The 15884-nt window shown below is 38.5% G+C and overlaps 1 protein-coding gene across 2 annotated transcripts in view; it reads right to left on the bottom strand.

The window, feature by feature from the left end:
- Window positions 1–2562: 2562 nt before the first annotated feature.
- The window catches only part of LOC103998365 (uncharacterized), a 29563-nt gene continuing 16241 nt past the window's right edge, over window positions 2563–15884 (bottom strand). The window contains exons 10-14 of one of the 2 annotated variants that reach the window (XM_009419822.3): window positions 13011–13199; window positions 6958–7130; window positions 3731–3883; window positions 3571–3652; window positions 2563–3497 (exon numbers count right to left, since the gene is read on the bottom strand). In XM_009419822.3, coding sequence (XP_009418097.2) covers window positions 3099–3497; window positions 3571–3652; window positions 3731–3883; window positions 6958–7130; window positions 13011–13199 — 996 coding nt within the window. In that variant the 3' untranslated portion in view covers window positions 2563–3098. Of the gene's footprint in view, window positions 3498–3570; window positions 3653–3730; window positions 3884–3962; window positions 4008–6957; window positions 7131–13010; window positions 13200–15884 lie in introns of those variants that run through there. The other variant, XM_065083430.1, reaches the window with a different exon arrangement.

Genomic DNA, 15884 nt, shown 5'->3' with positions numbered 1-15884 from the left:
GTCTTACAAGCACTTGTGCTGCTGTTGTATAAAGTCTGTTGATACTGTAATATATGTTACATTTGCTATATATTGAAAGCTAAAATCCATTGTGATCCCCAATTTATGCAACTGATCGGTGTGCACTGTTTATCTGCTTCAAAATACCCTCTCCATTGTTGCCATGATAGAAATAGGTTCGGTTCTACACTGTTATAACGTCACGATGGATTTACAGTTGCAAAGGTAATTTACAGTCAGGCAACATGAATTTGGTGGTGACATTTATCCCATCAAGCGAGAGATCCAATTCCATCAACCAAAACTGTAATATTTATTTCTCGATGCAGACGGGAAGAAGACTAGCTAGCGTCTGAGCAGCTGCTCTGTTTGCGATCAGGGTGCGTTTGATCCTCTCCCTAAAAGTAATATTTTTCCAAATCTGACATATGAATTCACTGATCTAAAACTCAATTTGGAACGAAGCTCCCCCGGGAAAATCCATTTCACCGCTTAAAATATTTATCCAAGAGAAATATTTTGGTCCTATAAACAGTGGCAGGTGCTTGATGGTTGGCGTAATTGCTTTCCTAAGCAATTTAGGAAGTTAATTGAGGATGACGCAATGGCATTAAATTAATCAAATGATTCTTCTGTGATCCGAGAACAAAGGCAAAAGGAGGAAAGAAGTGAGATTCTAGGAACTTAAAAAATGTTTGATAAAACAATTCATTTTGCCTCTGAAAATTACCTCCAAACTTATATATATGTCAAACTAATATAATATTTGTGAAGAACAGAGAGGAGATCAACAGAAAGAAACATAATTGACCCGAGATTTCAAGGGGAAATCCATTCGTTAAAATGCCAGGATAAATGGATCAAATGAAATGGAAAAGCTTGATTCGAAGCTTGTCAGTTTCCTGATGAACAAAACAAGTTCACTGGGTACCAACGGACTGGGAGATGTCACAAAGAGTTGTATATTTGTTGTGAAAGATGATCATAACAAGAGCTAAAAAGTTCTCTTAAAACATCTTTACGAACCAAAATTAGTCCCACACTGCTTCTATCTTGATAGGTAAAATAGCAGTTGGGGCAATTCGATAAACATCTGACCAAACCACCTACGTGCCACCGACTAAGACAATATAAATCTATAGTTTGAACTAAATGCCACTTGATAGTACTTTAATATCTATTTTTGAGATATAATAGTTTGATTCAACAAATTTTTGCTATGATTTCTTGTTAACAATGTATGATAGTGATTTAACAGTCCCACAAAGTGTTCATTCTGAAACTATATGCAGGCAATTAATGAACACAGAAATGGAGCCTTTATTTTTTTTTGAGGAAGCATTAATTTAGAAAATCAAGTTGATTGCCAAGTCTTTTCCATAATTAACATAAGAAATTAGCAACAATCTCTTGTATTATTTCACAAACAAATTACATCAAGTTCATATCCAAAAGATTGTTCAGTGTACTTTAAAATAGAAAACATATCCAAATTACATCAAGCAAACATAGGAAACCACAGAATAGAAACCCAAACAGCATTGCAGACACAATAAAAGAATTCGAGTAATATACCTGAAAGAAAATACCTAATTTGATTCTAGTGTCAATATAAGCCTTCAAATAAATTTGAATTCCTTTTAATACACCATATTAAGATGGTAAAGTCACGCATATAATCTGCTTTATCATCATTTATTTCTTTGAGATGGCGTTCTGATGAGAAGATAATAGTGGTCGTTTTATTGGTAGTAGTTTTACAAACTGGATAAAAGAACCATAACTAGTTTATTTGGTCATTTTGAGGATAGCTTTCTCCATTAAAAAAAAGGTCTGACATCCTAATTGATCAATCAAGAAAACCCCTGAAAACAAATACTTTCATCATTTTATCACACAGTCAGTGATTCATCTTTTTTGCTTTTCTTTTATAGGTTTGGGATGAGTATCATTGTCCCCAACACATGTTCTTCCCATCTCTTTGGATGTTAATTATTTTCTTTTGCAAATGGTAAATGGGGAAGAATCTGATCCCAATATCCTACTATCAGCAGTCCAAGCTTTTAACAACTAGCATTTTAAAAAATGACTCGAGTTTTAAAGTCTTTTTTTTTTTTTACATTAATTTAGCATTGTGTCTAACTAAATTCTCATGGAGGAATTCAACATCCTACTAGGATCAACAAGGGGTTAACTGCAGCTACACAATGCTGCAGTTTCTTGTGCAATTATTGTGTTAATCAGCATATTTCTGTTTTAAAACACTTTCTTTTTTTTTTTTTTCCGTCCATAGATGTGGACACTAGATTAGCCTATCATACTGTTGACAAAATTTTAGTTACCATAATGAAACAAAGTTTGTGCCAATACCTGATGGTTGTAATCTGGGCTCCAATAGATGTTGGACACAAGACCAGGACGAAGCATTGTACACGAGCACAGTAGATGAAACGTACATCCAACATCTTAACGGAATATTTCTGAAACTTATAAAGTTGTAAAAACCAGGAATACCGTTCTGGAAAATGTGCAGAATGATGCAAAAGGGCAAAACAAAAACTCTGACAAAGAAATTCTATTTCTCATTCATAAATGCTTTCCATTTTTCCCTGATGTACAGTGACAAGTTGTGACTCAACCAAATACAGTTCATTTTGGTGTATCCTCTTTGGATTAATCAGTGGAAAAGAATATCACTTGGCCAGAAGCATAAGTAGTATCTGCACTCCTGACTTACTATCACAAAATAATTCTCTTTTCAAAAATTATATCAAGATACCTGTGCAGCTAAGATTGCCATGACCTTCTCGACTCCTTCAGAGCATAAAATGCAGGAAGAGGTGTGTATATATGTAAACATTAGGGCAATATCCAATGGCTTATCAAATTGCTTCATATCCAGCATCCACTATTTTTGGTCTCTCTTGGTGTAGCACTCACTGTAAGTTCTTGATTGGTTAATAAAACTGAAACCTGAACTTTATATGGTGATCTCTTTATTACCAATTGCTTCTTATTCCCGCATCCACCATTTCTGATCTCTGTCAGTATAACGCTATAGGTCTTTGATTGGTTCATAAATGGGAATTTTGAACTTGTTATGGTGATTTATCTTTCTGTCCCAATGATTTCTGCTTGTATCCATGCTTCTGCCTCTCCAACAGCTTCTCCCTTGATTTCTTCTTTTTATCCATCTTTTGCTTCAATCTCTCCTCCCTTTCCCTGTCGAGGATCCCCTGCCAATGCACCTCACCAGTTAAAGGCCACAACCATCTGTCATTGGGATGCATGCCATCATCTGCTTTCTCAGCTAAATCTTCATCCATGCTCTTCAGTAGATCTGAATTGAAGTATTTCACCCACATATCTCTGAGCTCAAGAGGGTGCTGTTCTTTTAGCTCCCCAGTAAAGGGGTCAAGGTAAACCATCTTTCTACCACTATGATAAGCCCAAACATTGACCAACACTTCCAAAACACGGCAGTAGCAGTGCCTTATCTGAGTTTATGATTGGCCATTGAATAAGTACATAGTAAAATTGAAACTGATTGGTGCAGGATAATTAAGTTACCTCGAGTCTTGATGATCCAAGAATGCAAGAGGTCAGGCTACTGGTGTTCTGATTTAAGCTATCAAGTGAATCAGCAAAAATTCTGTAATTCAGCAAATAAAACATGTCAATGAAACATATGTGGAGAATTTCACTGGAAAAAGAGATAAAAAAAGAATACCTTGCAAACATTATAAATTCTAGGAAGGAGGGTGTTGGCATCACCCAGCTGTGAAGAACAGACCAATGGTCACCATCAAAGGGCATTGGGGGCAGGGCTCGCATGTCAGGTGGTAGGCCATACATTTGTCTAAAAGCATCTTCAAACATCACCCTGCAAGAAATTGAAGTAAAAGAGTTTGATAAACTGTTTAGGAAACAGTATATATATCCTTTTGTATCATGTAGTATACCTGTAGTATAAGCCCCACTACACCTGTTTCCTATTATATATAAGCCTGCAAAACTAACAACTTTTAGCTTTAGTGGGGCTTGAGAATTTAAGATTATCTAACTGCAGTCCTATCCATCCTTAACCCAGGTTTAGAAAAATGGGACCAAATAATATTTTAGTCATTATGTGGGGATTAAGATTATCTAACTATGATCCTGTGACTCCTGCCTACTGCTGTCATGAGGTGCTTGGGTGCTCTCTTTGGTGCCAGAGCAAGGTGAAGCGAGACCTGAGTGCCGTAAAATATCTCGAGCAAGGCATTTTGATTGGCCACTGCCTAGGCGCACCTGGTCCAAAGAAGGTTGGTAGAGCTTGAGTTGAACCTAAGCTAATTGTCAACTCAAACTGATTGGTTCAGGTTCAGTGCAACCAAGCCAAATAACAACACAATCCATGCCCACACATCCCTTGGAACTCTAAGGGATCATGCTACTCTGTGTGTGGAAGGCAAGCAATGGTGTGCCTTGCCCTTTCCGCTGTGACCTCCAATGGTGCATCCTCACAAACTTTGTCTTGTACTTCCACCGTTTCCTAATAAATCCACTTATGGCCATCAAGGACTGCTTCTGGAAGTGGGAGGAGGCATTAGAAAGTGGAAGGAGCCACCACCATTCTCTGTTGGTAAGCGTTTGCAGCTCTCTCTCTCTCTCTCTCTCTCTCTCTCGGTAGTGTGCCTTCTCCTCGCACTATCGCTCTCCCTCGCCTCCCACCCGACAGCCTCCCCAGACCCCGACAACACCCCTCTTCCTCCTCCTCCTCCATCTCCACCTCCTCTCTGGTAGTTCATATTCAAAAAATTAATTGAACCAACTACCAAATCTACTAAGCCCTAGAACAACCAAATTTTGTCACATGCACAAAATAGTTCCATTTTGTGCTGAGTTTAAAGAATATTGTCGAACAAGGAGATGTATCTGCTGCTAGTTGAAGCATCAATACATCTAGTAACAGGATATCAGATAATACCTTCTCAATTACACAAGCATAAAGCTATTTTACAGTTCTTCATGTCAATGACAACACAACATTTAACTAGTGACAGAAAACTGGTGGTCAATATTGCTGGTGTCCACTGAACCTAAGATGTTAATATCATGCATGTCACTATCCTAGCCTAAGAAAATTTCAGGCTGACATAGAGAGTCACTAGAACATGTATATCCACAGAAATAAATAATATATTGTGTTTATAACATATAGCCTATAATATCGTCAAACACCAGACTATTTATAATTTTTTTTCAAGCCAGTAAAATACTGGTCGCTAGTAACTTATGGAATACTGCCAGAAATAGTAGATACCAAAAAGGACCTTTTCTCTCTTCCTTCTGTCTAGAACTTGTAGGAACTCAAGTAAAGCTGATCACCAGCTGATGATGTGTGGAACAGGTCACAGAGTAAGGAGGGTCATCAACCGAACAAATGTAGTGGGTGTTGGTAAGGTGCAAGGGGTCTGCAAGAGACCATTGAAACTGGTTGAATTTCCACTGAGATTAGCTGAATTTAGAAGATCCAACGTACAACAGCAAAACAGTTTTTCTTGACATAAAGCCAGTGATTTAAAAAGGCGCTCGGGCGAGGCAAGGCGAGGCCCGAGCGCCTCGCTAATCTCCCAGGCGGCGCGCTTCAAACAGGCGCCACTTGGGCGCTCGCCCGAGCCCAGGAGCTGGGCGCTTCGGGCGAGCGCCTGGGTTAACCAAGGCGACCGAACTAGGATTTTAGGTCTAGTTCGGTCCTGGTTCGGTCTCTGATGGTTAGTTAGTTCAATCGAACCAACTAAAATCGATATAAGTGAGAACTCAACCCTAACCCTCGTCGCTACCGCTGCCACTCCCGATCCCGATCCCGATCTCGCTGCTCGCCGCTGTCGCTGCTCGCAAACGCTGCCTCTGTCGCCGCTCGCCGCTCCTGCTCCCGCTACCGCTGCTCGCCGCTGTCGCTGCTCACAAACGCTGCCTCTGTCGCCACTCGCGCCTCCTGCTGCTCGCCGCTCCTGCTCCCGTTGCCGCTACTCACAAACGTTGTCTCTGTCGCCACTCGCACCTCCCGCTGCTCGCCGCTGTTGCCGCTCACAAACGCTGCCGCTATCGCTGCTCGCCGCTGTCACCGCTGCCTCCTAACACTCCGCTACCACTGCCGCTTCCTCTTTTCTCAGTCAGCAGGCTCAGCACCCCCTTACACTTACTTCTTCTCCTTTTGTTAACAGTATACAGTATACTGTATACTGTTAATATTGTTAGGTTTATTTGAAATTATTAATTTTCAATACTGTTAATAGATTTTCTTAATTTAATAGCATATTTTAATTTAAAATTTTAAATAATTATATTTATTAATTATATTATATATTTTTATATTTTAGCGCTTCGCTTCGCTCGGGCGAGCGCCTAGCGCCTCGAGCGTTTTTGGACCTTAGCGCCTTTTAGCGCCTAACGCTTTTTAAATCACTGCATAAAGCTATCAAGCTCAAACTAATGATGAATCACAGATTTTTATTTACAACACAGTTGAAGCTTTTCTTAAAGCTGATACAACCTTTTTAAGTCTTCAAAGAATTCCTGAATCGAACCAAAGCTTTTATATAAGTTACAATTTCATCATTGATCTACAGTTTCCTGGAGACACCTACATTTCTAACAAAAATCAACCATATAACCTGCTGTGCCCATTTCAGGCCACTCACACTGTACGTGTCATGTCATGTACCAACAACATTGTGTCATGGAATGCCTATGCATGGAAAATGTCCAATTCTCATATAGGTGATGGGCACATGGCAGGGAACCATGTGCGAACCTGTAGGACCTGGCAAAATGCAAGTGGTTTGACTAGCAGACCCAACAACTAAATCGCTGATTTTAACACTAAATTCATGCATATTACTAGATAGGGAAACTATTGCAAACCAGCATATAAACAGATCAAATAGAAGTAAATGCAAAAGGATGAAGTACCTGCACTTTGCAGCATTTAAGAGATCACACGTGGACCAGAAGTCAAGTTTTCTGTTTATATCAACTTTGTTCAGGCCCATATCCATTACTGCCCAATAGTAGATTATATCCCCTTTGCTTTGTCCTTGTATTGTCTTCTCCAATACTTCTTCAGCAGCATAAGACAAAGAAACCTGTTTCACAATAAGATAAACTTTCACCAAGTATGTTATAGAATTATAAAGATTTCCTTTATAATTAGCAAAGACAATAAGATAAACTTTCACCAAGTATGTTATTCACCAAGTATGGTATAGTAGCAAAGACAGTTGCACTCATGTGACTCAAATTGACAAGTTATGCTCTAGCATGATGGAATGCCTACTGTTAACTTATAACAATGAAGAGATAACATGTGGGCAATCTAAAAGTCTTATTCGACATTACGAATTCTACCCAATGGACTACCTCGAAGATCGATGGAAAAGATGACAACTTGTGTCAAGGACGAGACCAATTGATGCAAGACTACACCATCGAGTTTCGACAACAAGCGATGATATGAAGTTTACCATTGGTTCGCACGCCCAGATAAACTAGTAGCGAGTGGACTATGAAGACAACCAAAGAGGGCTACTTAAAGGTCAAAAAAAAAATTCAGCAACAATAAAAATTCTTCTTCCTCGAAGAGAAGTGACCACTTCTAAGATCAGTAAAAATTTACAAGGCATATAAGGGAGAAGTGTTGGTTCACACAAAATTCTTTCCAAAAAAGTGAAAGAAGAATAACCGAAGTCGACGAACAATAGCTACAACTGTCGACGATGATCCCATCGAGCTTGTGTTAATTCATTTGTAGATTCGAGTCCGAGTTCATTGATGGTGAGGCTAAAGGTTATAGACTTGATTCCATCCATTGGTCCAAATATTACAGAAAAGCCATGCATGTTGAAAAATCAAGTTAAGAAGTTATCGACGCCATCATCGACATTGACAATCAAATAGATCTCATCTCAACAAGCTTGGTCCAGAAGCTTGGGTTGGATCCAAAAAGATATAGAGATAAGGATAGATCGACTATGGAAATTTTGCTTCACCATCGATAGTAAGCATATCGATGAGGTATTGCTTCACCATCTTCGACATCGACAATCATCCTTATGAACGACATGGAAGAAAGAGGATGGTTGTATGGTACAGGAGCTCATTAGCAAATATATGGACCTTTTTACCAAAAACCACAAACTACCTCCATGACGAATGGTAAAGCACGAAATATAGCTCATCTCCAAGCACCACTACCAAATCTCAACATGTATCAAAACTCAATTTTAGAGAATGAAGAAATCTAACAATAAGTGGCTGAGTTAATCGAGAGCGATGTTATCAAACCAAGCTATTCTCCTTGCAAAACACGGTGGTGATGGTGCTGAAGGATGAAGGATGGTGCATGAGCATAAATTACCATGCCTTAAACAAGATCAAAGTGAAATTTTGGTATCCCTACCTTAGATAGACGTGCTGGACCACCATCTTCACCAAATTGGATCTCAAATCGAGTGGTGCATAGCTCCATGATCAAACCGTCGTTCGAGGTATGCTTAGGCTACTTGCCCCAGAGCCCTTTTGATATGCAGTTTGCGATCAATTCACGTCACAAACATCCAAAGAAGGCAACATAATGCTAGAAGCACAAAAATTTCTCGAGCATATCTAATGGGCGCCCAAGGAAGTTGAACAACAACTTCAATGGGCTCAACAGAAATACAAACACGACCGACATCATATTGAGGGTCGGTTCCTAGAAGGTGACTTCGTCTTGCTGCACCTAGGGAAGGAATGACCAAAAGGAAAATGAAAGAAACTCAAGCCCATCCAATATGAATCGTTCAAAATCTTAAAGCGAGTTGGAGACAATGTTTGCCAATTTGAGTTGCCTCTGTACGTAGAAATGTACTCAGTTGTGAACATGAAGAACTTGATGGTGTTCAGGCCATTAATGCTAGACCATAAACAAAAAGAGACGTTGCTTTTGATAGATGACTTGGTGATCAGCTAAGAGAAGACTAAAACCATTGTCATACCATAAGATAAGGCATCAAAACAGCTTTTCGAGTACGACGCAAAGGACAAAAGCCAAGTTCAACAAAGTGGTTCACGAAGGAAGCTAGTGAAGCAAAGTTTCCCAATCTTCAATTTCAAATTCATCAGAATCTGAATCGCCAAATTTGGGAAGTCATGATTAGGAACAATCAAACTCAATTTAAGTCCTACTCCAATTCAACTCAAACTCAGTTCGAATCATACTCCAATTCAATCCAAACTTAGTTCGAGCCATACTCAAACGCAACTCAATCTAGCCAAGTCAAACCCAAGCTCAAAGCTCAAGTTCGGCTAGCTCAAAGACTCAACCCAACTCAATTCGAGTTGGATTGGAATTGGAAGAAGAGTTGAACTCAGATTAAGAGTCCTACTCTAGTTAGGTGTCCTCCCCTCTACAACTTTAAGAAGAGGGGTGCGGTGCGGTGCGACAACCCTAAAGAGGACATGAGCAGTAACCTAAGAAAGAAGAGTTGGCGAATAGAAAGAAGAGAACAGCAATAGCAGGATTGTAGCCTTAAGGAGTTTGAGCTATTGTTCAGGAAGTCTGAGCTTGTTGCTCAAGAAGTCTCTTTTTAGTTCATTGTTTAGGTATTTCTTTACAAAAGCAATCTAGATCGTCTTTTCCTTTCAGTTATCATGCCCCCACAAAGTATAAATCAGCTCGAAGGAAGGATCAAGATCATCGAATTTTTCCCCAAACGGATTAGAAGAAAGAGCAAAATGATGAAAGTAGAAGTGGAGGTGATAAGAGTTAAAGTAGGCCATATAGGAGAACAAGGGGATATATACAATGATGTTCCATTTGTGAGCAAAATACCAACTATTTGAGTGTGAGATAAATATTATGTAAAGGACCAACAACATGCAAAGTGGACATGCACATAAATGTAAATAAATTATTTTCAAAAGTATTTTTGTCCAACAACACATTGTGATAGAGATTAAGATTCATAGCACCCAACCTTCCAAAGCAAAAATTAGTTAATCTTTGTTTTTGTAATCAAAGAGACCTAAGACGAGACTATCTGAAAATGCATATGCCATCTGGACTAGAATGTGCTAAAGAAGAAAAACTTGTAACCATTTTATTGCAGATAATGATGTAAACATACCATAAAGTTGCAATGTTAATCACTTGTTGATTGTGACAAATTAATTTCAAAACAGAAAAAAAACACATGCAGCATTTGGGAAGTCACAAACTCTAGAGATAGAAGTTTGGTTCAAATTGACCAAAAATAATCTGTCAACACAAAAGGCACAACAACCTTCACCAAGAAACAATCAACAAATCCTTTATTTATGATGCATGTCATGGTCTTATGCAGCATTTAATAAGTCACAAACTCTAGAGATAGATTTTTTGTTCAAACTGACTAAACAGTCTGTCAGCATAAAAGATGCAACATCCGTCATTAGGCAACAATCAACAAATCCATCATTTAAGATACATGTCATGGTCTGCACCAAGCTCCCTGTTCAAACTATTTGATGTTTCATTTAATTTTGCTTATTGTAAATTCTAGACCAATTTATAATCTCTTTCGGCTGATTTTGTACTTCTCAAGATCTTTTATAATTATTTGGCTACATATCAGGGCATCAAAGTTTTAAAGCAAGAGTCTCCAAATCAATCACATTAGGACAAACAGTATCATAAAATTATGGCCTTTGGAATGGGACTATGTGAAAGTAGAATAAGCAACAAGAAAACCATATTCATCTATGAAAACATTAAAAACATTTTAACCTATACTATATATCATTAATTGTGATCAAACAGAGTCTTGTCCATGTTACCTAATTTATCATTACTAGCATAGTTTAAAAAAACCATCCCAACCGATATGAACCACGTGAAAAATACCAATCTGACAAAAAACCAGCTCGTTAACCGACCCATTTTGGAGGTTCAAATCCAGATCACTTCGAATATTATAAAGTATATTAAACTTCCTCTCTCTATCATGTGTGTGTGTCAACCCCAAGCCCCTAAATATGTGGGACATGTTGTCGCTGCCTAGCTCACCCACCACCGCCAACACTTCTGTCTCTCCTCCTCTCCTCTTCTTCCTCTTCTATTTCTCTTCTCCACCTTTCGCTCCTCCATCCACTCTCTCAGTACCATGGCATGTTCTGTCATAATATGTATAAGTACACTGGTGTAGTGTTTTCAAAAACCCTAGGCGCCAAAAGGCACGAAGGTGCTAAAACGCCCAACCTTTCAAGTGAAGCAAAGCACTCTCCCAAATATTAAAATTTAAAAAAATATATTATGATTGATAAATATGGTCATAAAAATAAAAATGACAATCATATAAAGTATAGTTACATTGTAGGAAATAAAAGCAGATATCTACGAAGTTCCTACTTAACAGTATATGTTCTGTTATGTTTTAACTCCTAATAGTGTACCCACCTCAAGCTGATGTTGGAAATTAACAATGTTGGAAATAAAAATAGGAAATAGGCGATGATTAACGATGCAAGAAAATATGGAGGAAGGTGGTGGTTAGGGCAGAGGATATTGGCAACCGACAACAAAACAAAGCTAGTCGACAACGAAAGCACACACAACAAAGAAACAGAGTTGTAGATGGTAGCGTAGGAGCGTAGGGGGAGGAGGCTCGCGATCCGACGACATAGGGCAAAGGGGGCTTGTGGTCCGATGGCGTAGGGTGAAGGGGGCTCGTGATCCAATGATGTAGGGAGAAAGAGGCTTTCGGTTCGACGATGTACCCTTGTGGTTAAGCGGCATAGGGCGATGAGGCTCAGCATTCGTCGACAAAGACCGAAGGCGGCTCGCGATAGGGTTTCTAATCCTTAACACTGGATCAGGCATTGGGGGGGGGGGGGGGGGGGGGGGGGGGGCGGGTAGTGAAATTAACCTATGTCTAGTTGGTTCGGTTGAGCCACCTATGTGAAATTAACCTAATTTGGACTTGATTTGAGTGCTATGTCTAGTCGCTCGAGCGACACCTTCTTTAAGTGCCTCGCCCGACCTTGTTATGAGGCACTCGGGCCTCGCCTCATCTCGCTCGTGCACCTTTTGAAATCACTGCATTGGTGTGAACCAAACCTGTAAAGATCAAGCCAAAGTCTAACGGAGTCCAATAATTGAAACTTTAAACCCTGAAACTTTAAAATCTTCTGAATGTATCTAAGAGTTATTACTTGGCTATATTTTACACCCAACTAGAAGCCAAATAAAATTTAGAAAGATGATTTCATGGATAAAATGATATGCATATGTTTTTTGCTTGGTCCATGTTTAAATTTCAGTTTTCTATATAAAGTGAAAAACTCTATGATTTGTTAGCTTAGAGGGGAGAAACAGTATGGGTTTGACCAGAGGTCAGTCATTCTGGAAGCTGCTTATATTTCCCTTAGGTTGGCTTGTAATCCTGGGAGCCAATGCACTAATTTATTATTTGTTTATATATCTACTTGTGCACATATGAACGTTTTTCAAATCCATATGATTTATATGTGTTGTATTTTCCTTGTTTCGAAAGGTGTTCTACTTCGTGTTAGGATGAATAAAATCATCTAGAACAAACACAACCCACATGTTCAGGGCTGGATGCAGCTCTTAGTAAAACATAATGACAGCAGAGGACAATGGTAACCAATCCAACACAGTTAGAGATAAAGGTGTATCGTTTTATGATCAATACTTTGCATGTTCTTGTAGTTACCATGTGACATTATGTACTTGCTCAAAGAACTATTTGGCAATAAATGCAGGATTACAACTAAAGGATTTTTGAATATTTCTTTTTGTCACATAGTTATGGGTGATTGTTCTTGTTATTATGGTATGGGAAACAACAATTCAGCCTGATGACTGTTAAAAAATAAGTACAAAAAACTATGTCAAACAGTTTGTAAAGATTGACCCAAATATTGACTTGTATGCCGTAGAAGATACAAAGGTTTGGCTATATTTATGTCATAAATATAATGCATACCTTGTTTCCAGCAGCACGCCATGACTGGAAACCGATCCATGGTAACTTGTGAACGCTGTCCACACTGTTTGCAACTGCAAACATAGCGCCAGTCTCACATAAAAGATCCCTAAAGTATGTATCATTCAGGACAGGAAGCCGGCTAACTGCATCTATATCATCTGATTTTGATCTTCGGGCTCTAAATGACTGAAGTAAAAAAGATTAAAGGTGAAGGTGGTAAAGCATGATCCAGTTGCAAGCTTATTCAATTTAACATATAGAAAAAAACCTTCAGACAAGAGTAAATTAATTTTGCTGGAAATAAGCTTAGATGACAATTATGCAGGTGGAAATTGAGGAAAAGATGAAAGTTAAAGTAAATTAGTGGCAACCTGGATGTAATACTAATGAATAAGTACAATTCAACTGGCCTAACTTGCAATCTCATTACAATCAATAAATATGAAGGGACAAACAAAAGAGGGGAAAAGGAGAGAGTTTGGTAGAATAGAAGAAGAAAAGAATCTAGTAAAACAAGAATGAAACCTAGCATTGCAAAAATGCTTGAAGATCAAATAATTTACTTTGCAAGAAGAATGTTATAATGTAATTTCATTGAGAAGCATACTAGCATGCTGGTGAATCTTAAATTTGATTAATAACAGTACAAAAGAATTAGTTGGTCTATGATACTTCCTATCATAACCTGGAAAACTGAAACATAATTGGACATTTTTTTGTTTTCTGAACCAACGCTTTCACATTTGGAGACCTAATCTTTAACTGGAGCAGATGAGGTCTGTCAGAAGGGACAAACAAAAGGCACTTAAACAATCCCATAGGTTTCTGTTGCATATTCAGAAAGTAGCCAATGACTTTATAATCTCTAGAATTAAGGAAATACCCCATGATTTTTTTACATGACCTTAGTTGCCATAAGTGAAAGCAAGATGGATACAATTGTAGGTCAAGAATTGAGGAAGCAACAATGATTGAGAATATAGAAGTAGGAGGCCTGCCAAATATTGTATATGTATGTATATACATATACATGTATACATAGATGTATGTATATACATATACATGTATACATAGATGTATGTATATACATATACATGTATACATAGATGTATGTATATACATATACATATATACATAGATGTATGTATATATATATATATATATATATATATATATATATATATATATATATACATAGATGTATATATGTATATATAACTTTGTATATTATATTATAAAATTTTAAAATTAAAAACATTTTTTACTATAGCTAAACTTGTGAAAAATAAATTTCTCTTCATTTTAATTTATTCTCTTCTAATCTCTTTTTCTTTTGTCTTTTTCTTCTTGTTCTTTTCCCCATTACTTCTTTTTTTTAGCCTTTTCTTCTTCTCTTTCAACTCCTATTTTCTCTTCCTCTTTCCTCCGTCTTTTTTTTTTTCATAAATGGATCATGGGTTGTGACCTAGTAAGATCAAATAGTAGGCCAATTGGATGAGACCCACAGACTACTCACAGGAATTAATCCTCGATGGTTGCCTCCTTATGTTCTTCCCTCCCCCCTCGGCCGTTCATTAACTCCTACAACAGTGCCTCCCAAGCCTCCTGACCCAGGGAAAAACCCTTCCCCACCCTCTTCCTCCTATGGTAGGAGCACTCCCTCTACCATCACAAAGCCCTCATAGGCCTCCACTCTCTTGATTGTCCCCCCCCCATCAGAGTAGCAAACTTTGGCAACCTTCTTCACAAATTACTGCAGGAGTGTATCAAATCATCCTCTACCGACTTCGTTCAATTTAAGGAAGACAAATACCTCACCTGATGGCATATGTGGGCTTTTTGCCTCATCGATAAGTTTCTATATCGTCCTCTGCCCTTTACTGTTCTTAAATTTCATCTTCCTAAACTTTGGCCTCTTTTTACTCCAAACCCCACCCCATTATGGACTTGGAAGCCGGTTTCTTCTTGTTTCGATTCTACTCTAAGGTTGATGCCCTTCAGATCTTAACTGAGGGACCTTGGCATCTTCATGGTGATGTTTTTTAACTCATTCCCTAGCATCCTAACTTTTAATCTTTGTCCAAAAGGATTGATATTGCCCTTCTGTGGATTCATTTATTGGGTTTGCCGATGGAATACTAAAATGCAGAATCCCTATTTCATATCACTTCTTTGCTTGATTGCTTGATCACTTTCTTAAAATTGACCCGCGATATCTTCAATTGGGATGTAGCCGGTTTGCTCGAATTTGTGTAGAAATCAATGTTACCTAACCCCTTAAACAAGCTGCTTGCATTGGACCTCCCAAAACTCTTTTAAGTTCTCTCCTACAGAAACCTCCCTGTTTAATATTACATATGTGATTGATTAGGTCATAAAAACTTTGTCCCTTTAAATCACCAATCGCCAACGTCGATTGGTGAGGTCGCCTCGGTTTCCCCGAGCAAAAAAAAAACGAAAAGGCCAAGGCGACGTCGCCCCGGTTTCCCTGCAGGAAAAAAAAAAAAAAAGAAAGGCATCGCCTCGATCGGTTTCTTCTGCTGGGGAGAAGAAATCGCTTCTCCTCGTGACGTTGCCAAGGCTTCGTCGCCGCACCGGATCTCCAGGTTTTCTTCTTTCTTCTCCCTCTTCTTTCTTCTCCCTTTCTTTCTTCTCCGTCACCGATCAATGCTACCTCCCGATAGCAAACGGTCCGTGTACCGATCTACTGACGGACCATTACATACCGCCCGGTACGAGCGGTATTATTCGAAATTAAAATCCTTGGTTTATAATACGTTTTAGAAACATATTTTTATTACTATCAAGGCAAATCAAATCTGAAAATCAATGTTTCATGGGGATCTTTTGGTTCTGGAACCAATACCTGCA

This window comes from Musa acuminata, chromosome BXJ1-9 (assembly GCF_036884655.1).
Source record: "Musa acuminata AAA Group cultivar baxijiao chromosome BXJ1-9, Cavendish_Baxijiao_AAA, whole genome shotgun sequence".
In the NCBI taxonomy this organism is placed as follows: domain Eukaryota; kingdom Viridiplantae; phylum Streptophyta; class Magnoliopsida; order Zingiberales; family Musaceae; genus Musa; species Musa acuminata.
The sequence above is the reverse complement of the archived record's forward strand: the minus strand, read 5'-3'. Positions and strand labels throughout refer to the sequence as shown.